Here is a 24,826-nt window from a genome sequence, read left to right as displayed (position 1 = left end):
ATACTTATCAATACCAAATTTATTTTCTCTGCAGTCAAGCTGAATCAATGAATCACCTGACTTGCAAACAGCAATATTATCTTTTACGATACAAAATAATGAATCTGTTACACGTACTGTCAAAACTAGGTATCAAAAACTGACAGTGTTGTTATAATAAATTCTTGTTTATACTGTGCAATAAATGGTAAAAAAGATTAGTTTTCATATATGTTTTACGCATCCATGACATATCCAAATTTTTCTTGATTTCGATTCATATTTCTAAGTTACGCGGTTCATTTGCGGTATCACAGTTATCCTTCTAGATATTAAGTCTATTACATTGTTTTATATGAAAAGACATTGTTATGTTCCCGTCGCTTAAAGGAAGCTGAAATTTCTTTCAAATTAACTACTAGTTATACAATAGAAGATGATAGAAATCTCTTGTAAGATGAAGAATTTGGTCTTAATTGCTTAGTATTATTAATTACTGAAAATGGAGAAGCATAATAATATGCAATAACTCGGAAGATCTGAAGCCTTTGGCACCTACATACGAAGCATTTTGAATAAAATTTATCTCATGCTTAGAGACATCTTATGTTTCAAGTCGGCTACTATGATTATAACGGATAATACGGATAAATACTGTTTAATCTGATTTCATGATAAGGCAGTTTCTTTATTTTAATGTCATTCAATTCTGAGATTAATCGGAAAGGCATACTTTATAAAGAAGACCTTGGTAAACAACCCTCAGTAACACAGATTACTACTGAAACCGTCTTATTATTAATTTTCAAGGATTCAACTTTTCTTCAATGGTAGTATTCGATAGTACTAGTTAACTTTTATACTTACCAAACAAAAAATTTGCAGAAAATTATTAGTTTTACTTCCAAATCCATTAAAAAAAATGTCCATCACGTTCAGTAAGAAAGTCTTTCATGTTTTAGGCTATTAGGCGTTTGATTTACAAGATAAGATTTGAATTCATACCCTATTTTTGTTCTCACTAAAATGTTTTGTTAACATTCATGCATTTTTATTATACACCAATCATAACATATGACCATTAATCTCAGTAAACTGGATTATCTTTGCATTCGGGTGATTTTAGGGAGGTTGTATACGCTTTTAGAAAGTAGTGTCTGAATAATAAATAACACTTAAACATAAGGATATACGTATGAAGCATCATTATATGCGTTCAAAGTCACCATATTCGAGAAGTTTAAGAAGTCATTATTAATATATTTTTGGATTACTGAATATCTTCTTGAGCTTACTTTTTTCAAACTACCATTTACCACTCTTAAGTATTTTTTTAAGCAGATTAAATTTATAACTTTCTTTTTAACGTTACTAGTAACAAATTTAAAGCACGTTTTTTAAGGAATAAGTAGGAATAAATAAAAATTGTCTTCGAGGTTGTCTTCTTGCCTAAATTGTCTTCGAAGAGTCTTGGAAAATTTTCTGATTTTCATTTTAGTTCCTATTGGCAACAATTAACGCAAACGTTCAAGGAAAGTATTGAGATTCTTATTGTGAAATTACGCAACAGAAGGTATTATTTATAAACTGAAGTCCTATTTTTTTACTTTTCAAAGCTTAGTCGTTATTACAGGTGATCTGTCTGCATCCTTCTTTCTTCGACGAGTGCAATGAGTGTAAAAAAAGAAGAAACTTTTCACTTATCATCAACTTGCATTCCATGAAGTATGTTTTCAGCATTCAAGACCAACGTGTAACAAGCTTTTTGACCTTGATACTTGGACTATATCTGAAGTAGGTTAATGTCATCAGGCTCGTGAACTTCTGAAGTTATTTTTCTGCTCATATGAATAGCGGGACGACATTCTCTGGCTACCCCCTCCAGTCTGAAGATTCTGTAATCGAGGTCTTTTTATAAAGAAGGAATTTCCTCTAGTTCCGCATTATATAAAGATCGGTCAATCTGTCTCTAGGTCAGCGTGTCACAGTGCACAGTACTGAGAGTGGTATTTCGATGAGTCCCGAACGTTGATGAGGTGAGGTAAGCTTTCGATTGTTTTACCGGATTTCAAAGTTTTCTCAGTGCCGTGGGTAGTGTTACAATGTTACGAAGGCGGAGAAGAAGAAAGTAACTTTCGCTTAGCAAGTTAAGAAAGACAACAGACTTTTCGGCATTCCTTGAAATTTTTTATGGCAACAAGGCAAATTTAAGCAATAAGACTAGATTTAACTTCGCATATTCGCAGTATTTGATTTAATTTTATAATTTTAATTGCTTCATTTTATGCTTTAATTCTCGTCAGCCAGAATTTATGCTTTTTCATTTTCACAAAGGAAATACAGTTTACCCTTGAACAATGCGGATAATACGCGATTTCCTTTTGGTTAGGATTATTTTCTTTTAAGTATTATGAAAACAGTTTTGAAATTAATGCAATAGTTTTGCAAAATTCCAATTAAGTGGCATCGATATACTCAGTAAAAAAAAGCTGTTTGCTATATGCACAATACATGTAGAATGCTAGTCTTTTTCATCAACTGCACATTGTTCCAACTGAAAATATCACATGATTATGTGACTGCAAACAATTTTCAATTTACTTATGTCATTTTTAGTAAGATGTTACTCAGTATTGCATCGTACAAGAAAATATTGATATGAACCATGATTGACAGATGTTTCTTACTGACAAACATCATTATCGTTAGATAAACAGAATAGTACTCTAAATGCCTTTCCTTTTAGTTAAGATTTTCTTAAAAACAATTTCTTTGTCGTAACTTATTTATGTTAATGATGCTGTATATTACAGATAATATATACTAATCGATAATATTATAGGTGAAGATTTTGGTCAAAATTAATTTTTTAGAACTTAGGTTTTGAGGCGTCAAAAGTTCGACATTTTTAGAAATCTTGCCTTGTTCAAGGGTTTGTTGCAGAAAAAAAAATTAATTTAGTGTTAGAAGAATAATATTAAATCAGATAACTCATAAGTTCAATTCAGTTACGTGTCTTTTCTCACCATTACATTTTTATGTTCTATAATGCAAAGTTACCATAAAGTGTCATTTGAAATTAGTGAGCCAGAACTAATATCTTTGGGAAAAATTAATGTTTTATTTGATATCTACATCAAAAATGAAATCACGCACGAGTATGAAAACTTCTGTGCTGATGGAAAATTTGTTGTTTGGAATTAAAGAAGAGAATTTATATCGGAAATCGATACAGAGGAATGTAATGGATTAACTAAAACAACTTGCTTCAAAATGTTGGCAAGATTTGTAGAATAATGATTCACAGGGAAGAAGCACACATAACTTGATCCTCAATGTAAGCTTCGCGTTTCGGTACTCAAATCCTTCATTAAATTGCTATATAAAAGAACATAGACCCTTCCCCACGTATTTCTACGCAAGAAATATGGCGAACTTACGCAAGATATATGACGAACTCTGACATTTGCATATGTGAGGAACAAGTAACTTCTGATAATTACACTTTCTCATGCTCTTTAACTGAGGTGAATCACATAAAATCCCTATAAACTGATCTGGCATTCTAAAGATTTCTAATTAAAGACAAACATCAGTATCCGAAGTTAAAAAAATATACAATGATTCACTTCCTGAAGCCTGGACCTTTGTTAAGTATGACTTCGTACACTGCATAAATTTAATGAACTTTTACATCCTGTGAATATGTTCAAAAGGATTCCGCTTATCAACTTAGTAAGCTGCAGTAACTTTTCAGAACTGCATAACCTCGAGGACACCTCTTTAGTATTATTATTACAGTTCATTAAAACATTCTGTTCATTATAACATTATGTTCATTATAATATTCTGTTCCGAGTACTTATTATATTTATTTGTTAGTTATCACGTTTATCTGTTAGTTTTGTTACACTGAAACGGATGTTCAGTTTAATTTGTGAATTTCAGATTGTATTGAAACTAAATTTAATCTCTTTATGTCCTAAATCATTATTTTCGATAAATACTGGATGCTTTTATTAAACAAACTCAACAATTTCAAAGCGAGCAGTGGCAATACTGTAGGGAATAAGACATTGTTATTTCCAACGCGCAAGACTGTCAATCGGAAATTCTAAAGATTTGCTGTTTTTAAGTATGGCTAGCCCAAATACTCTTCGATAGGTGTATGTGTCTGTAAATGAGAAAAACGCCCGTTTGGGTGTTTTTCCTTCTTCCTCTCTCTCTTTTTTTAACGAATTATTATAGAAAGGTGTTACCAGTTGGCCCATGGTGCATCGTAGTATCCCCCGTACTTTTACCTGTACCTGTACCTGTGGATGCAGAAGACTAAAAATGCTAAGCTTTGCAAATTTTTCCAAAACGTTTACAGTTTACATGTATAAAACATCTGAAAACAATTTCCTAAAACAAAGTTCACCCTCATAACTTCGTTTACTTTTATTTTTATTTATTTATCTATTATTATTATCATTATTTTTTGGCTACAGTAACATATTCTTTTGTTCTTTTCTACTAGAACTTTGATGTAAGAGTTTTTACGTGAGAAAAGGTTTTCTAAATGTTAGTTTCCTTTTCCGTTTTCCTTTTTTTTTAACGGAAGCGCGCAAATACACTTTATTAATCCTTTTTTTTTTCACTTTTTATTGACGAAACGTAATATAAAGTGTCTTTACATGAATTGCTAATACATGAGACTTCTAATAAATGAACACTTCTAATACATGAAGTAATGAGCTGAAATAATCGGTAATTACTTCCTCTTTATTTGTGTTATTCTTACAATTAGTATTTTATTTTTTGTAACTCAGTTTATCTAAAACTTTGCTTCATAGATCTACAGTCGCAAAACATTTTCTGTATAATGCAAAAATGTAGGTGATTAAATGTAGGTGTAATTCAAAAATCAAAATATCTGTATTTGGAGAAAATACTGAAGCAGACGTGAAAAAGGTTCTACATTCACAAAACATTTTCTGTATAATGCAAAAAATGCAGGTGATTAAATGTAGGTGTAATTAAAAAATCAAAATGTCTGTATTTGGAGAAAATACTAAAACAGATGTGAGAAAGGTTTTCTTAATTAATCGACAGCTTAATAGCGTAAACCATGCCCCATTTTGTGCTAGTCAGACAAATAATGGTTTTTATGCTCAGAAAAAAAAAATTGCATCAGGTTAAAAAAGGAACTAGATTAAGCTCGTCTTTTCTACTCAAAGTGGCAGGTGAATAATCTATAACATAATACTAAACTCGATGCGATTTAGATTCGTTTTCTACTGGAATATTTGTTGAATATTCGTTTGCTGATATAATTTTAAAATAGTTGTGTTTTAAAATTATATTTATTAGTTTTAAAATAGTTTAATAAAATTCCTCTGAGAAACATTTAAAAATATTTCTAGAATAAGTATAATACTTCTTATTTTTTGTGTTTTGTACCCTGAACAAAATAAGTTCAGGTGAAATTAAAGAAATAGAGTTTCAAGAAATTTATCAAAAAGCGAAAGAATATTTCAATTCAATCAGTAATATCCTTGATAAAATTTAATTGCTTTGAATAGTTTATCTATTTATTACTTTACAATTCAGTAATTTGAGCTATTCCTGCTGGTAAAGAAAAGATGGTTGAAACTCATTACAGATTTTAGATGCCTAATTTCCAGTATTATTCTCTATTACTAGAGATTAACAATGCTCCCTTCAAGTTATTTCTGCAATTTTTCTACACCCCTTCTCAGAAAATTATAAATAACACTATTCTAGATTTTATAGAATTCTTCTTCGTCAGTGTTTTGCCAATTTCTGTTGCTAATTTGTGTTTGTATTAGAAAGCGTACCTCATAATCATTCATGTCAAGCGTATGAATCTAAATTTCTAAAATATAAATAAAATTATTTCTTTCATTTTACAGCCGCTGAAAACTATGGGAAAGACAAGTACTTACTGGGTACTTCTCTTATCAACATGCATACTTCTTCAGTCTATGGTTCTCCCCGCAGCATCAGCACCTTTCTCAGATATTACAACCCAATTAGAAGAAAGACAGACTCCATTAGTCCCATCACAATTTTCTCTCGCAGCCACACGTTTCATTGTAATGTTGCCATTCTTGCCGCTCATGATGGCTATTCCTGGTGTTACAGCAATCATAATGCCTCTTTTCATGGCTATGCAGGACAGACTGAAAACAATCATTCCCACTTTTCCTAACCTCATAGGTGGTGGAAACCGTCCGAGTTCTATTTCTAATATCGGAGGATCTGTCTCTAACATTGGAAACTCCATTTCAAATATTGCAAATTCCATTTCAAATTCTGGAGGCTCTAATTCAGTTGCCTCAGAATCTGAGACTTCAAGTGCATCTCCAACTTTCTTCAGATTCAGGAGATCTCTTTTCAGGCTGCCCACAAAAGCTATAAATGAAGGATTTAAGGAAGTATTTGAATTCTTACACAAAACTGATGATGTTTTGAATCAGTTGACAAGTTCTCAGCCTGACTGTAGAAGACAAGCGGTTTGCAGATTACACCATTCTTTTGATCCTAGCATTGGATCATTCCTAGGAAATGTGCTTCAAGTTTTTAAGTAAGTTTCTAAATTTTTCTTTCACCGGTGTCATTTAAAATTACTGATACACATTAATATCATCATCATTATTATTATTAATACTAAAATATTTAGCTTCGTGTTAAGAAAGAGAAATATTATAAATCTGCAGTTTAATTAGAAGAAAATAATTTAGATTCTTATATATCTGGTACATTATTTAAATTCATACATAAGTAATATCAATGAAAAAGAAATGAAAATAAAAAGAAAATTGCGAAGAATGCTTAAAGTCAGTTCAGATTTCAAACTACTATTTCTTAAATTAAGGCAACTACCCTTGATAATATAATAACATTACAGAGTTACTTAATTTTAAATTTAGTAGTATGTAATCTAATTTAATAATATTTAAGTAAAATATTCTTTATAATTTAAACTAAGTGGCATCTGCTGCTTAGTACTGACACTGTAAATTAATAAAAAATTAAAATATAAAAAAGTTTTTAAGTTATTAAAATATTATTAAATACCCTAAAAACAAACCATAAAATAATAATCTTAAATGTCTTAATCACATATGACTAAAATTAGAACCATGCACTTTCTAATAAAGCTTTGGGTTTGTAATCAAAATTGTCAAAAAGTTTAAGCTAATTAAATGTAATCATTCTTATATGCGCCATTCCTATTCTATCAATTTTATTATCTCTCGAAATTCGAGTTATGTTCTAATGTGGTTCGTATATGAGAGCTCCGCGGATTTCTTTTTAGTCGCGTAGGAATATCGTAATAACTAAAAAAAAAAAAATCTGTTATCTCTTTTTTGATGCAATCAATTAAAACTGCGTAAGTTAAGAAAAGAAAGTTTCTCGTGTGTTTTATTTTACATGCTTTGGCCTTCGAAGTTCGAAAAAGGTGGCAAAAACAAAAACCATTATTTCAGAATCTAAAGAAATTATTAAGATTACATTTAATTCATTTAAATCATATGATTATTTTCAATGAATTAAAATTTTTATTTGATTATTAAATACAATTTCATTATCATCTAAAATCATATGACTGAATCTTTTTATTTAAAAATTTTTATTTTATTAAATTTGAATCTTTTTATTTAAAAATTTGTTGCCCGGCAAATGTCTACAACTTGTTTTACAAACTCCGAAAAACCTTCATTTAGGACACTGTTTTTCGATGTAGATGGTGTAAGGCTAAAGTTTGACTGTTAGTTATACTAACTAAAGAAAAGATCTATGTAGAAATTTTTAAACAATTTCTGTAAAATATAGTGTTGTCAGCGAAGCTACGTGGGCGAGAAAAATTTCAAGAAAATCTGCTCTGTAAGAAGGATGGAAATTAATTTAAAGGTTATATTCATACCAAAAGAACAAGGAAACAAATAAAACAACTAAACCTCAATCCTACCTAAAAAAAAAAGAGAAATCAAGATAAATACAAATGAATTTTTAGCATTTAATTTACTACATAAAAATGTAATTTTATTACATAATATTCACTTAGAAATGTGTGTATAGGCTACTTTATTGAATTAGTAGACAATATTTGCCTTATAATTACCCCTTTGAGCTTCATAAATGCAATGCTAGATTCTATAGTTCATCTCTGGAAATTCTTTAAGACGCCATCATGTTATTTTATACTGATATTTAATGCCTTTTCACTTGAAGCTTCTAATGACCTACATCTGTTAATCTGAAAATATTAATAGTGCCTAGTTTTATTGTTAAACTGAAACTATTTGGAATCATAAAATAGCATATTGGCATCTCATCTTGAATACTTAAGTACCATAATTAATTGAGTAGTTGACTTGAAATAATAAACAAAAATTACATAATAATCTCTAGATATATCATCACACTTTGGAATGCGAAATTTGGCATAAATTAGCGTGATGACCTAGACGAAAGGCAATATTGCGTGCTTCTTGAGGTCAGCAGCCGCTCCACTGGCATTGCTTCCGGCCATGGCGTGAAATAGATTCATGCCAAGAGTAATGACCGAAGTTAGCCACTGATGATTCATCGCAATGGTTCCTTCTAAGTAGCAGTTTTGAAAATATTTTAAATGTTTTTAATTTTGATGTTTTCCTATAGGTGACAATGCTCTGCATCCTATGCGATTCTGAGTGTCATTTTGCATCCCTTGCACTTTTGACCGCTATAGAAACACAACATTCAAATAGTTTTAATCTATTATTAGAATTAATCAACTGTAACTGAAAATATTCAGTCTTACAGCAGACAAGAGAGATATTTTGGGTTTTGAATACTTGTAAAGCAGTCATGCAAGAAAATGGATCTTAATTTTTTTATACTTCTCTAAAAGCAAATGCCAAACAATTGAAAGCATTCATAGGTCTCTTAACTTAAGAAAACCCAATTCATAGTTCTCTTAACCTAACTCTTAAGAAATTACAAATATTTATTTTTAATGAAACTTAAGATATTTCACTAAGTTTCTTTATTGGTACGAGGATGTTTAGATCGTTAAAGCATTTTTAAATACTTATGTCAGAAAAATATATTTATCAATTAGAAAATAATACACAATTGCGAACGATTAATTGTCCCTTTCTCACAATATGAAGAAAATGATAATTTGTTGAATTTTCTTAATTTAAGAGGCAAATTTATATATGTACTAATTTGACTTAATTTCTTGTTTAATAAAATGGTGTGAAGTTTTAATTGTAGGTCTCAAAATAAGATACAAATGTCGGTGGTATGCTTACGTGGCTACAATAAATGATAAAGTAATTTCATTTAAACAAAATTTCTTAATAATTTTCTTAATAATTGCATTTAAACAAAATTGCTTAATAATCCACATAATAAAAGACTATGTGCTTAACTCCTACAAAAGTCTTTAAAACATTAAGATTTTAAATAAAGGTTTTTGTGAAATGCACGGAGCTATATTTAAAAGCTTTGAAGGAGAAAAAAAATCTTAAACAAAATTCTGAAGAAGAGCTTAGTTTGATAAGCGACTTCAATATACACGACAATCCACCAAAAGCTCTATTTTACACTTGTAAAATGTTTAAGAGTTCTATTAATTTCGGACTACAGAATATTTTTACTCAATAAAATAAAGAGCTTTATTTATTTATTTTTATAAAATGTGGCGAGTCAATTGATTACTTTGTTACACCAACGAATTATATTTTAAATGTTATGAAAATAGATATTTCAGGTTCAATGTTGGTATTTCAGTGATGCATAACATTTTTTAAAAATTAGCTTACATTCCTTTAACTTAAATGATAAGAATAACGAACAGAATTTTAATTTCAATTAGTTACTTTCCAACAATAAATAAGCACTTGAAATATAACCAAAAACACAGAATTTAAACTAGCGAGAATGGAATATTTTTTATTTAGATATCTAAATATTTTCTCATAAATGTAGGAATTTAAATAATAAAATTATCTAAGTACTTAAATTTTTTTACTTAGTTCATGAGATGCTTGCTCCTTTTTTTTTCACATGCATAAAGGCCCCATTTATTTTATTGTAAACATAAACAAATATTGTAAAATTTCTCATAGATTATTACTACAGTTGCTCCAATTTCAGAATACTTCAGTTTTTGTTTATTTGCTTATCGTTGTATTTCATATTGTTGTTATCTGTATTCCTCTGTTTTTTGCTATAATCATTTTTGTTTCTTATTTAAAAGGAAACCTACTGGACCAATCGTCGCGAAATGTTTAGAAGCGATTCCGCATGAAAAGGAAATAACACTGAAAATTGCGGCATTTTTAAATGTTATGCAGCATCACAGAGTAGGATATATAAAGAGGCTCAGATGCGAGTAATGTGTGCAATTACAGCTAGATAAAAATGATGCATTTCTGAGTTGCAATAGCATAATGTGATAAGGCGCATTGTTCGATGATAAATATATGTTTTACGATAGTGACTTTCTCTTCTTTCTTTCCTACAGATAATAGGACAGGCATGAACTGGGTTTAGTTAAATTCTCGACGAAAAGCTGCAATATCGAAACTATATTTACATTTGTGCTGTATATTGCCTGAATAATGTGTTCGACTAATAGGTGGTATTTTGGAATGATAAGTTCACCGTACAGTCACTAAACAGCTTCTAATTCTCAATGATAAAAAATATCGGTTATCGAAGTGGCATGGTCGTATCCACGACAAAGTTATAACACATAGTTATATAACTTTGCGAGGGTGTAGTTTTCCATATTTGATCAGCAAAACTGCTTTACAGCACCTGTTACAGAATCTGAGAGAACACAGTATAAAGCTTAGCAAATTGTCATGGTTCTTGAGACAGACCAAAAAGTGGCCTGAGTTCGCCAGCATATGTGAATCAAGTTTCAGAAAGGCAATAAGGTACGTCTCAATAACTACAGATACATTAAGTTTTCTAATATATGGTTGCAAAGGTTACGGGTGGCCGGGTCATTTTAAACCGTGTTCTGGAGATTGCGCGCGATTAGGAAAATGTCACAATTTATACCTGTTGTTTTGTGCACATGCTTGATCATTCTTTAAATTTTGATCAGGAATTACGACAGCTTTGCTTGTACTTCTTAGTAGTAAGGAGATTTAGAAAGTCACGTTAAAATGTGGTAAGATTTCAGAATAGTAAGCAAGATGTAGTAGTAGTAGGCAAGATGTGTTATGCTTCTTAGATAGAGATACCAATGTATATTTGCTATGTAACAAGACTCGTGGAAGATGGCCGTGGAAGCATAAATATGGTCAGTTATCTAGGTTTCGGCTGCCGAAGACAAGAATCGAACAGACAGTCTTTAGAAGGTATTGCTGTACTACTGAGGATTCTAATGCATTACTTTAATGGATTGTAAGTGGGTCCTTCAAGGAGACACTTGCTGGCAAGATATTTAACTCAAACAATATTATAGAAGGGGTAGAGCATAAGTGGCTACACAATCAATCCAAAAACGAACTTTTCTGCAGCTTTCAGGTGTTGTTAAAGCTCTGATATTTCATCCTATATTGAAATAAGTGGAGACTTGTTAAATGATTAAAAGTATTCAAACTTGTCTGTTTACATTTAATTAGTATAAAAACATTAAGGATATTTTTAAATTCTTCTTTATATATTTTTCAGATCTTTGAATTTTGCTTTAATATCGATGTTCTCATATTGCAGAATAGAAAGTAAAATAGAGAAGCTAGATGTATCCGAATTCACAAGATCAGTCATCAAAGATGTCCTGAGAGCTGCACACACAGGCCTTTTTCAAAGGGACTGCACATCAGTTTATTCACGATGTTCGATTGTGGTGCCAAACAGGAAGCCTTAAGGACTTTCAGAAACAAGTATAAATTATTGTGATATTTTTCTTTCCACTTTAAACACAAACGCTGCCTCATCCATTGCGAAAAAGGAAAACATTCAAAACTGTTAGGATATATATATATATATATTCGTTTAGAATAGAAATCATTAGATATAAGAAAAGTCACATTTAAAGTACGAAACAGGAAGTTTGTTTTAGAACAAAATAAACGTTTATCATTTACCGTATCAATAAACAGGTTTTATTGATTGATGTATATACAGATTTTGATGCATAGACATTTTGTACAAATTTTTTTATGTATTATTTCTATTCTGTACCACGGATCAATAAAATGTTATTATGTAAAATGTTTTTTACTCAAGTACTCAACAAGTTAAAATATTTTTCTGACTTCCAAAACTTTCAAGATTTTGTCATAAAAAACATAAAATACAGTACATTCAGTGGGCACCTAAATTTAGTACATGGCGATAGCGACAGATTATGTAATAGGGAATGTAGAACTTAATCCAAAAATATGACTTATTTCATAAAGTAATAAAAAAGATAAATAATTCATATAACTTTCATATCTTTACGAATTTTCATTAAAGAAGAAATACAAGAGATAAAATCAAAGCATGTTAAACTAATATGACTGTCATAATAAAGATCTTAGAGAACTGAAAATCGAATCCACAAGTGCTGAACAAAGCAAGAAGAAAAATTGCTGTCTTTCGTCATATATATATTAAAAAAAAAAATGTGATTCTGTATGTTTCTTTAGTACTCATACCTAATTCATCGTAATAGTCATTTATTCTTGATGTTATTGTTATATGCTTAACTATCACGGTAACTTACATCAAGGCAGATTCAACTATCAGAAAATTGAAAAAATTGCATTCCAATAAGTTTTCAATATATAGTAACATTATTAACACGGAAGTGCAAAAATTACAGGTTCCTTTTCCTATGCTTAGGGCATTTTATATGTACATTTTATAATTACAATTTTAGTTATCAGATAGCGCATTATCCACAGAATAACACAAAATACCTTACAATTAGTATTGTATGTGGGAAACAAGCGTAGCATCTGGAAACGAGGTAGGACATATGAACAGCAGAAAACAGCATTTCTATACGAATAACTTATTCATTCCATCGCACAGTGTTTTTTCACATTGCTAATGACGCTGGACGAAATTTGTATACCTTTAATTTCAAATAATCCTACAATAAAAAGTCACAAGATTTTAAGTCTGAGTACTGATAGGATTTTTGTATTCGGACAGGCAATTTTAGTAGAACTATGAGTGAAATTGTTGTATTTTTCTGTGTAATGTAGCTCGAGACAAATTTTAAGAAAAAGCTATGACGGAAAAGTAAGAATGCATGTGCAAGTGCATTTAACATTGAGTAAATGTGTATCTCGGTAATTTGGCGAGATATGCTGGCAACGGTTTTGGAGACTTATTTTGTCACCAAATTTGGCTAGAAATCGCCAAACGTCGCTAAATTTGGTGACCATTTATCGACATTTTGTCCGGTCTCTGTATCATGTATTGAAATTGAATAAATATAATTGACCACTATGTTACCTGTAATCGTAATTCAACCCTCATATTGCTTTCCAGTAACTTCGAGAAACATAAAGTACTATAAATATCTCGGTGCCGGTTGAAAACTATTTAAGGCCGTAAAGAGAGTATCTGCTCTCAGTTGCTTAGTTATTGTTGTTGCGAATTGTTTAGTTCCACGTGAACTGAGATATCCGAGTTAGGTTTCTCTATAGATGCTATTTAGATTTCTCTCAGAAATATTTCTTTTGATAAAATAAATTGTATTAACCTATTATCGGACTTGTACATTCAATCTATTACGATCCCGTATGCATGCAACAATACTATATGTAACCATCGATATTGAAGATTACTCAATATTTTAGCTAAACATTGAGAATAAGATATAATCAATAAGCAGGGATGTTCTGTCTTGCATGAATATCCCAAACAGATAGTATTTTTTCAGAAGATCTACTCTTTCTTTTTATACATTTTTAGCGTTCTAGTACTTTTAACATTAAATATAAAACATTCCACTTCTCTAAGTTATAATAATAAAAATAATAACACGATACACGAATTTATACTTTATCTTATGCGCAGAAGTGGCACAAAATAATTTTAACTGCACTATTTTCTTGTCTAAGTTAGTACCAGAGGTCAGTTTGGAAATTCTTGAGATACGCGCAGATGATAAGTGGCAGAAAAAATTAACGGTTGGATTTGAAAATATGAACTATTTTAGCAGAGAAGATAGATGTCTTTTTACTGACTAATTGAAAGTAGTTTAGAGGAAAATAAATTTTAGGCAGAAGGAGAAATTAAGTTCACGAGAAAACGTTATTGCGCTATTATTTTCTATGATTTAAAAGTGGGATTAAATCAAGAAGAATGAGTTCCACATCTACAATTAGCATTTTGAAATAAAAGTCCATTTCGTCTTACTGCGTGCAGATGGTTTACAGAATTTTAAAGAGTGCGCAACTATTTTCAGGATAAAGAATACACAGTAAGGCCGTTGTCAGCAGTAATCCCGAATAATGTGTCTGTCATACGGAAAATGTAACCGCTGTATCTGCCAAATGACACAAAAGGAACTTAACATTGGATGCGGTGCCATACATAAAATTATTCATGAAGAATTGCATATGAAAAAAATTATTTTGCTGATGTTGGGTTCCCCATAATTGAACTGAGCACAAAAAAGAAGAACATGTCAGAATCAGTAAAGAAACCCTTAAATTACTTAAAGATGGCAGCCACCATATTATTTCTAAAATCATAGCTGGTATTGAAACGTACATACCATTTTTTGACTCTTCAACACGTCAAGAAACTAATTTAGGGATATTTGAAGATAATCCCAGGCCCACAATAGTGAAAAGACAACGTGTCGTTAAAACTCCCATTTCTTGAAAGGCACAGGCTATCAAAACCATCAATCTGGAAGGACAGAAGATAGTCACAATTGGCCCATTACTGTTTTCCAGAAATTCTTCAAGAAGTGAATGTTAGAGGACTCATGCTCAAATCATCAATGCACCTTCTTATTGAGCAAGATGGGTAGATGAGTTTTTTTTTAATCAAAAACACATCAAAGTGACAGAACATCTACACTATTCGTTCGATATACTATGTGTGATTTTTGGCTATTTTGTAATCTAAAAGGGAACTTACGTGCATGTCGTTTTCATTGCGAAGATGAGGCTGATGAGGCTATAAATGCATTTTTTAATAGATTCCATGAAATGAATGGCTTGAGGCGTTTAAGCTTTGGGAAATTCGCCTACAGAAGTGCACTGATGCTTGAGGAGACTACTCTGAACACTCCTAAATATGCGTATATAAAAAATTTCAACAAAATGTTTTCACTAGGTGGTCACCCTGTCAAAAGTTCAATATTTACCTTTCTTCTAGGCAAGGAATGTGGTTGTTTCTAGGCAAAGAATGTGGTAGTTTCTAGGCAAGGAATATGTTGTTAGCACAATATTTTTTTTTCTGTAAAAGTATGAAACAGTCACATACAGTCAGAATGCTAAGTTATACACCAACGGGGTACATAACTGCAATTAAAAATTTCCATAAAAAATTTCCTGAAAAACAAAAAACAAAAACAAAAACAAAAAAAAAAAAGCTAGATTTCATGCATTTTTGTGACAGTTGCATTATCGTACATTTAGTTTCACTGAAATATACACTGCTCCACATTGAAAATTCATCACCAAGAAGGAGTGGTCAGAAATTTATGCAAATTTTAGAGTAGACGCACGTCACTGAGTTATGCGAATCATGTGAAATGCGCAGCTCTCCGACGCACGTGGAGTAAGATATAAGGGAAGGAACGTGCAGAATATTCGTGTCGTTATTTCTGCCAAACGAATTATCGAAGAAAGTTGGTTTTTGTCCCGGAGGATACCTATAATACCCGGAGAATGCCAGGCCGCCATGAACGAAGGTACTTCTAGCAGATAGACTATTTTATGAGGGGTATGGTGATCGGACTGAGAAGGCCGGGTTGGTCCTTACGTCAAATCACAGCTGATATCCACATGGATGCGAACACGGTGCATCGGCTATGGCGAACATGGTTGGAACAAGGAAATGGGAAGAAGGAGGGGTGCAGGTGGATCGACGCAACTGCCGACAAGCTGTGGCAGTCCCGCAAGTCACTTGTACCGCGATTCTGCAGCATGTGCAAGATACCCTGGATGTTCCCGTGTCGACCAGAACCATTTCCCGTCGATTGGTTGAACGTGGCCTGCACTCACGGCATCCGTTAAGAAGACTTTCATTGACTCCACAGCATAGACGCCAACGTTTAGAATGGTGCCGGACTGGAGCGATGTGGATGACAGAATGGCGAAACGTCGTGTTCTCAGATGAGTCACGCTTCTGTTTATCCAGTGACAGTCGCCGCATACGTGTGTGGCGTCGACGTGGAGACAGATCTAATTCGGCAGTAACTGTGGATCGCCCCATCGCGTAACAACGTGGCATAATGTTTTGCGGTGCTATTGCCTACGATTTCAGGTCACCTATAGTTCGTATTCAGGGCACTATGACGGCCCAACGATACATGGATAATGTACTGCAGCCGGTGACAATCCCCTACCTTCAGGGGCTGCCTAATGCAATTTTTCAGCAGGATAACTCCCAACCACACAGTGCTCGCATCTGCCAACGTGCTGTGCAAGGTATCCAGATGCTTCCCTGGCCACCGTACTCTCTTGACCTGTCACCAATCGAACATGTGTGGGATGTGATTGGACGCCGTTTGCAGATTCTGCTCCTGCCTCGTTCAGAAGACAAAGTGTGGCAAATGGTTGAAAGGGAATGGAAAGCCATCCCTCAAGACACCATCTGCACTCTTATTGACTCTATGCCTAGACTTGTGTCTTCGTGCATCGCTGTCCGCGGTGGTCCTACATCCTACTTCTGACTATCATTTTGAAATAGAGATCACTTATTGCTGCTTGCTGTATCTGTCTTTTTTTCAAATTTCATCACTTTTTGACCACTTCTTCTTGGTGTTGCATTTTCAATGTCGAGCAGTGTAAATTTTTTAAATTGATTAAGTTTTGGATCGCCTTGTATTTCGGAAATTTAGGAATTTCTAGAGCTTTTGACAAATTTTATGAATGCGAGAAAGAACAAATTAACGCAAGTTTTCAGAGTTCATTGAACTTACTTAAAATACTTTAGATGCTTCTTTACCACGAATAAATTGAAATTTCTTTGCTAAATATAAAAAATCTTTACTCATGCAGAAGCCACATAATAAATACAATGCAGACCCACAGAATATGGGACTTTTCATGGTGAATTAAAAGATTCATTCTGTTCCTGCATTAATCACTTGACATGCACTTCGCCCGTGAACTGTACAGGCGCTGATTTCGAGCCTTTACTGATTTGATTGATTACGGAAAATCTCATTTCTCTGTTATTTTTACTATTTGTTCCAATTTTTCTCTTTTTAGTATCAAACTACTTTTATAAATGATTATAAATTTCGACTAACTAGTAGTTTGTAAAGTCTATTTTGTCCTTTACCAATTAGCTCAGGTCTTTTGCATGACTCAGCGAATTTTTATCTTTCAATGCTTAGCTTTTCGCATGCATTTTACTATTGATTTGGTAACTTTATTGATGCACGAGTAGTTAACACATTTTTTTAATCATAAAGCATGACTGATTTAGAATGTATGCAGCTAATTTCTTGCGATGATTCAGAATCATAATTTGAAATTTCTGTAAATTATTCTGGGAGAAGTGAAAGTTTTTTAGATGTCTTCTTCTAGACATCTGTTTAAAAAACTGTTATGTGCCGTTAAAAGAATGGCTGGGAAGATAATTTACAGTTTCGATCGGATGTTATCGTGTGAATGATTGAAAACATGCTACAGTAGAAGGTAAAGGAAAGGTCTTCCTGTATGCTTATCAGCTCCACTAAGACTATCGGAAAGACATTTTTAAAGATGACTTTTATCAACAGGAAAAAAAAACAAAACAAAACAAAAAAAAAAAAACTCAGATTTGGGTCTATATGTTTTCACTGAGGAAAAATTACCACAGCCAAAAAATTAGAAAAGACACTACGTACTTTTACCTGAACTGTAGTTCTCAAATTTTTAAGACATATCACACTAAATCAGATCTTTGCAAAAAAAAAAAAAAAAAAAAAAAAAAAAAAAAATGCTAAATAATTTTAATTGTAGTAATGATAATTGAACATAATATTAAAATAATTAAATGTTTCATACATACAACTGTAAATGTAACGTTTCTGTTGCACTCTGATGTAGGAAGAAAAGATAATTTCCAGGTAAAATTTTATTATTTTATTTGCTGTAAAATGTTGTTTTAAATACTTAAAAATATTATAAAGTTTAAGTTTAATAACGTTTTCCTAAACTAAATGGAAAATGAACCAAAAACTGTGATTACCTTTGGATCTAAGTCTCGAAAAAAATGAAAATGTTAAACGATTATGACTGATGATCCGTGATGATGTTCGTCACCACAGGTCATCAGTGTTATAAATATCATTCGCCCATAATGATGTTTGTTGCAGTCGTATTCATTTTAATTTCATTCTCCATCTTTCGTAAATTTTCATTTGTCATTATGAATAGAAGATAGTAAATTTTCCGATTTTTTCAGTTACTGATATTTCTATAAAACTGTTAATTAAAACCAGTTTAATATAAAACTGCTAATTAAAACCAGTTTAAAATACTTTAGTTAACCAATAGCTATTTTCCATCCCAAAACGTTTATCAAAATTACAAGAGTAAATAATACAAAATAAAAAAGAATATTCTATTCAAAACTTTGCAGGCATTACAAAAATGTGCTAAACATTACTGCATTCTGGATATAAACTATGAAATGATGTAACATAAAACTTAAAAAATATTTTTTTATCTCTTAATAGTTGTAACATGCAGTAGGGCTGAAGTGAAAGTTGCGATACTTTGATTTAAATGTGTACAGCGGTTGCCTAAGAGTTATTACTACTGTTAAGATTATGATGTCATGTGCAAATGATGTTTGACGCTGTGTTAAGTACTCAGTTTGAATACAAAATGTTATATTATGTAAAATTTTATACTTCTATTTGAAAATACTTTATGATTAACAAAAGCGATGATTACTTCTTCCCTTTTAACTATCATAATTCCATATTTCATGACTAAAAGGAAAATGAATCGCATTAAGAATAATTTATTATCATATCATTAACATTTATTATTATATCATTAAAATTTTTTATTAGAATTTTTATCTTAAGTATCGTATACAGATAGTTTAATATATCACATTATACTGAAGTTTTATATATTACATTTAAAAAATAATTACTTACTAAAATTAAAACCTACATTTTGAAGATATGTTCTCAAGTTAAAATTTCTATGATTGCTTTATATCTTTATGATTGCTTTATATTTTATCTTGCTTTTTGCTTATTATTCGTTTAATTCCCCATTAACATATATACAAACAGCAATATAAAAGTGAGCAAGTACTAAAATATATAACAAATAAAGGAGTCTCCAAATATATATACGAATAATAACAACAGATAAAAACGTTAAAATATTCACAGAGCGGTATTAAACCTATGAAATCATTGCTGCGTAAAAAGGCTTAGAGTATTACAAGAAGGGTATTAAAATACCTTTTCTATTCTCTTTTGTTTCTTTTATTAACATTTTCTTTTATGTTACGTCCACTTGAAAGACATTCATAAAAGTGTTTTGCTGTACACTAATGTAAACGAGAACATTATGCATCAATTTTTGTTATTAATTTTATTTTAATAATTTCATCTTCCGAAACATGCAGAAAAGGTGGCATTCTTTTAAAATGAAAATCTCTTCGCTTGCCCCACGCAGACGTTCTTTACCAATAAATCCGACGATCAGGCAATCAAAATTTGTACAGTCATTTGTTATTTATGCGTCACTTTCTTTTACTATGCTTTATCACAGGATGGCCTACTTATATATTTTAAAATATCACACCTTTTTGTTTTAAATTGTTTGTGTACGATGTGTTATTTTATAACTGCAAAATAGGCAATATATACTCGGGCAAGCATACATGTACAATATGGGCAATATATACTCGGGCAAGCATACATGTACAATATGGGCAATATATACTCGGGCGTTAACTAATAGTGAAGAGTAAAATAACAAAATTATGTATTGCATTAATTTTAATAATAATTTTAACGTCTAACAAATAAGAAATGTTTATAACCAACCATTGAAATTCCCGAGGGTAAAATGTTATTAAAAAGTAGAAAATTACTAAGAAGCATGAGATCTTTCAGTCAAGCATATAAGCTAGTTTGAGAAAAAAATACGACTTAGAAAAGGATATCTGCAATTAAAAAGGGATATCTGCAAAATTACAAAATTACCTGCTGAATTCCTGTAATTAATCTAGAAAATTTTTATGACTATTTAATTTTAATCATCAATAGGAATTTTCGGATGAGTTTGGCGCGCTTTAAATGCAGTTTTATTTTCGAAGACTTTACTCCACCCAGAGCTTAAATTGCACCGGAGCCTAACTCCGGTGCTTCTTAGTTTTTGTTATAAATCACAATTCTAGCCTGAGCACACAGGTGCCCTAAATAAGAAGGCTCCGGGATTTCTTTAATGTAACTAATCCACAATTGCAGTAGAAGCTGATTTTGAAAATTTCCTTTTGAATGATAATCGGTTCTAAATTCTGAATGCATGCTTCGCTTTCCTTGGGAAACAAACCGTTGGACGGAGGTTGAGACTTTTTAGGAAAGAAAGGCCCCCACATGTCAAAGCTCATTCTCCAGAAAGTACAATGAATTTATGATAGTGGGTAAATTTTTCGTTTCAATGTTAGTGTCTTCCCGCGGAAGAGAACATCTGCAGACTTTTTGGAACGACGTAACCAACGACGGGGAATGAAAATTTTAATTTGTTACCTTTTTTCAGTTAACCATCGGATTTTGTGAAAATTTGTTCCCTGTCATGTTCTGCTCGACAGCTAGCATTATATTAAGAGGAGATCGTCATCAGGAAATTTTGGACGCTTCTTTTTTTGTTTTCATACCTGCAAGTCATCCGTTAAAGTTTTCTCTATATTTTCTTACTGTTTATTACATTTTCTGTATATTCATTAGTGACCATAATATTTTAACCATTTTAACGTTTTTCATTGGTGTACTGGAAAAAGAATTGTGTTTATTTCTGTCATCCCTTAAAGTAGTACATTATATTCAGAGCATAAATTAAACCAGAGATCGGTTGATCTGTTTCTTAATTTTTGTGTGAAATTGTAATTCCAACCGAAACCTCAAATAAATCAATGACGTCACACAGGGAATCTCAAAACTACAGTTTAAGGAAATCAGTCAGAGAGTCAGAGGAGGAGGGTCCGACTGAGTCCATTCTTCCGATCCTACTGCTCGTTCTCTTCTTTCCGGTTTTCGTTCCATTCTTACACAACTTACCTCCGATCTCACTCATCAAAGTTATTAGTGCGCGGTAAGTCAAAAAAAGGGGAAATCGATTCGGTTCAAAGAGAGAACGGTTCTGATCTGATCCCATAAAAGAGTGGTTTTGCTCACCTTTAGTTCAGATGAAGAAAAGCTCAGATATATAGATAACTGAAAATTACTCAAAACCTTTATCGATGAGTCTAAGCAGTTATTAGACACAACAGCTATACTTACTAATTTCCACCACTTTAAAATCAATAATGATTGTTATAAAAATTATTTGATGATTATTACATTATGAACTCTCAACAAAAATGCTTGGGATGTTTTTAGTTTCAAAGAAAGTATTCTTTTAAATGTGGACATACCGCCATTTTTTTATAGAAGTTTAACAGAGCATTCCGGACTCTCCAAGGACATCATAACCGTTTTTATGTTTTTATGTAGTTAAAGTTCTTAAATGAGTTGTTAAAGGAGTTTTAAGAACAATCATTTTTATATTTTTGTTTCATTCTTTACTTTGAACAGGGAGCTCGAGTTCATCATTATCGAAATTTTGACGTAGAGAATTTTTAATATAGATATTTAACATGCTTTACTTTAACTTTCATAATACTGTAAAAGCTTTCTGTCATTTCTTTTCATATCAACCTGTTTGATATTCATTATCATATTGTATAAAGCTTTATTTTAATTAGGATTCAGTAGCTTAGGATTTTGGCTGTTCTACACTTCTATTTTTTGTCATCGTTAGTCAGAATGTAAATTAGCTTAAAGGAATAAGAAACAAACTTCAAAACTTAGAGTTTGGCAGTTTTAGGTTGAATGTTTACTCTGCTTAGTATTTGTTCTATTTGTACTAGCTTGTTGGATACACATATTTGCTTGTTTGATTCTCCTGAGTAATAAGTCAAGAGAAAACAACAAGATTTAAGGTAGGCTTTGCAAAGATTGTAAATACTATATTCAATTTATTTTAAATTTGTTTGAGAATCTTGTTATGTTACTCACAAATTAGTTTGTATACTCTTCAGGTTGAAATGTTAATAATACTTTATTTTTTGTTTACTTTACTTTGGCTGTGATATTTTCAGTTAAGAAGTCAAACGAAATAAAAATTCGCCCCGCAAATCTTTTACAGTTACCGAAAAGCCTGTGGTTCATTATTGACGTAACCACATAACTAGTATATGTTATTTTCCCAATATTTATTCAAATCTTGTGATTTGAAACCTACACTTTAAATAAAACCGGGCAGTTCAGGTAACTGAAAGTTATAATAGTTGTCCTTGTATTGTATTGCAATTACTTCAGTTAAATGGAAACCTCAGCTAGAAAATGTAACGTCTTCTCCCGAAAGGAAGCAAATGTGAAAACCGGCGTTTGTTGTAGATGAATTGGTATTTAGATATTTTCCCTCTCTTTAAACACAAACCGTAGATGATAAAATGTATTGCAAAATAGACACAATGGTTAGCTTTCTTTTATATGAAGATAATAAGAGTCCTTCTATTTTTGCTTTTTAATTACAGAATACTTTCATTTTACTTCTAAGAGAAAGGTAATTCTTTTGCTAAATCTAATACAAGTATTAAAGAAGAATGTCGTAAATTTGAGATTTATGACTAAGAATGGTAGCATTGTTTTTGCTACATCATTGCTTTGTATGTATGAAATGACATCAGCAGCTATGAAGGCGGATACTTATAATAAACCAAAAAAGTCTACAAGCCTCGATTAAATTGTACAAATAACGCATTATAATTGCAAGAAATATGGATTAGTAAAATAAAGTATTGTTTCAATTGCAAATTATTGTCCCAAAACAGTTGCATTTATGTGTGGGGGGGGGGACGTTTTATCTTTTGAATTCGCTACCGTCGTTTGAAATGCAGTGGCTCCCGTAAATGATGGAACACTTCAGATACACAACACAAATCACTTAAAATGTAATTTTAAGGAATTAATACCTGGAATTGCAGTTTTATATATTTTAAAGCTGAATTGCTAAATTGAAAATTAATTACCGAAACAAGTAAAGTAAATATTTTGTACTAAACTGAAATAAAATTTTAAAAACGTAGCAGGCAGTTAAACAACAAGTGTGAAAGGTAAAAACATTTCCCCTACTATTTTATATCTAGTTCGATACCCCCCTCTAAAAACGGATTGTATCCTTCTTAATACTGATTGACAAGTCCTTTGCACATTTTTACTTTCTTGTATTAAGTACAGGAAATATTGTAATAACGGAAAATTTCGCGAATAATATTTCAAAGAAAATATCCCTTTCAACCGCCCTCAGAACCATTTGAGCAAAGTTTTTGCGTGACATCTGTACTTACGAAAAGAATAAAGGATTGTTTTTGCCAAAAAGGATTGTAAAATGGATTTAAAATTGATTCAGAAGAGATTTTTTTTCCTTGATTTCTGTACGTACGTAACGTATGTGCGTGTCTTGCATAAGACCGAGTTGCCGTAGAAGGTTGAAATTTTGTATATGGAACTGCTACAATATGTAGTTGTACACCTCCCTTTTTCGTTGTAATTCAGCTCACCAATCGTGTTCTTAGACAAACAAAACAAAAAAAAAAAAAAAAACCACGCACCAAGAATGAGTTATCCGAATGGGACGAAAATCGGTAGAAGTGATGTACATGTACAGAAAAACAAATGATTACATTTTAAGAAAACTTGGATGATTTATTGAAGTGATAGAGCTACACAAAGTGAAAAAGTCAGTAACGCGTTTGTCCATCTCTGGCCCTTATGCAAGCAGTTATTCGACTTGGCATCGATTGATAGACTTAAGAAAACTTGGATGATTTATTGAAGTGATAGAGCTACACAAAGTGAAAAAGTCAGTAACGCGTTTGTCCATCTCTGGCCATTATGCAAGCAGTTATTCGACTTGGCATCGATTGATAGACGTTGCGGATGTCCTCCTGAGGAATGCCGTGCCAAATTCTGACGCATTAGATCGTCAGCACCCCGAGCTGGTTGGAAGGGCTCTGCCAATAATGCTCCAAACGTGCTCAATAGGAGAGAGATCCGGCGACCTTGCTGGCTAAGGTAATGTTCGGCAAGCACTAAGGCAAGCAGTAGAAACATTTGCAGTGTGGTGTCGGGCATTATCTTGCTGAAATGTAGGCCAAGGGTGTGTGACATGAAGGGCAACACAACGGGCCTTAGAACTTCGTCGGCGTACCGCTGTGCTGTAAGGTTGCGACTGCTGACAACCAAGGGGGTCCTACTATGAAATGAAATGGCACCCCAGACCATCACTCCTGGTTGTCGGCCTGTCTGCCCGAAGACAGTCAGGTTGGTATCACACCGCTGTCCGGAGCGTCTCCAGACTCGCCTTCGCTGGTCATCCGGGCTCAGTTCAAAGCGGGACTAATCACGTCAGACTGTTCTACT

At 32.1% G+C, this 24,826-nt stretch overlaps 1 protein-coding gene across 2 annotated transcripts; it reads left to right on the top strand.

The window, feature by feature from the left end:
- The first annotated feature begins 1,861 nt into the window (after positions 1-1,861).
- On the top strand, positions 1,862-12,218 carry LOC118181014 (uncharacterized). 2 transcript variants are annotated; one of them, XM_035350097.2, is made up of 3 exons: positions 1,862-2,015; positions 5,895-6,568; positions 11,710-12,218. In XM_035350097.2, the coding sequence occupies exons 2-3, from the start codon at positions 5,907-5,909 to the stop codon at positions 11,861-11,863; spliced, it is 816 nt and encodes a 271-aa protein (XP_035205988.2). In that variant the 5' UTR covers positions 1,862-2,015; positions 5,895-5,906; the 3' UTR covers positions 11,864-12,218. The 2 variants fall into 2 exon arrangements, with proteins under 2 accessions (XP_035205988.2, XP_035205981.2); XM_035350090.2 differs by having other exon boundaries at positions 1,863-2,020.
- The last annotated feature ends 12,608 nt before the right edge of the window (positions 12,219-24,826 follow it).

Source organism: Stegodyphus dumicola, chromosome 6 (assembly GCF_044657685.1).
Source record: "Stegodyphus dumicola isolate Sdum_Otavi_A_Nest chromosome 6, ASM4465768v1".
NCBI lineage: Eukaryota > Metazoa > Arthropoda > Arachnida > Araneae > Eresidae > Stegodyphus > Stegodyphus dumicola.
The sequence above is the reverse complement of the archived record's forward strand: the minus strand, read 5'-3'. Positions and strand labels throughout refer to the sequence as shown.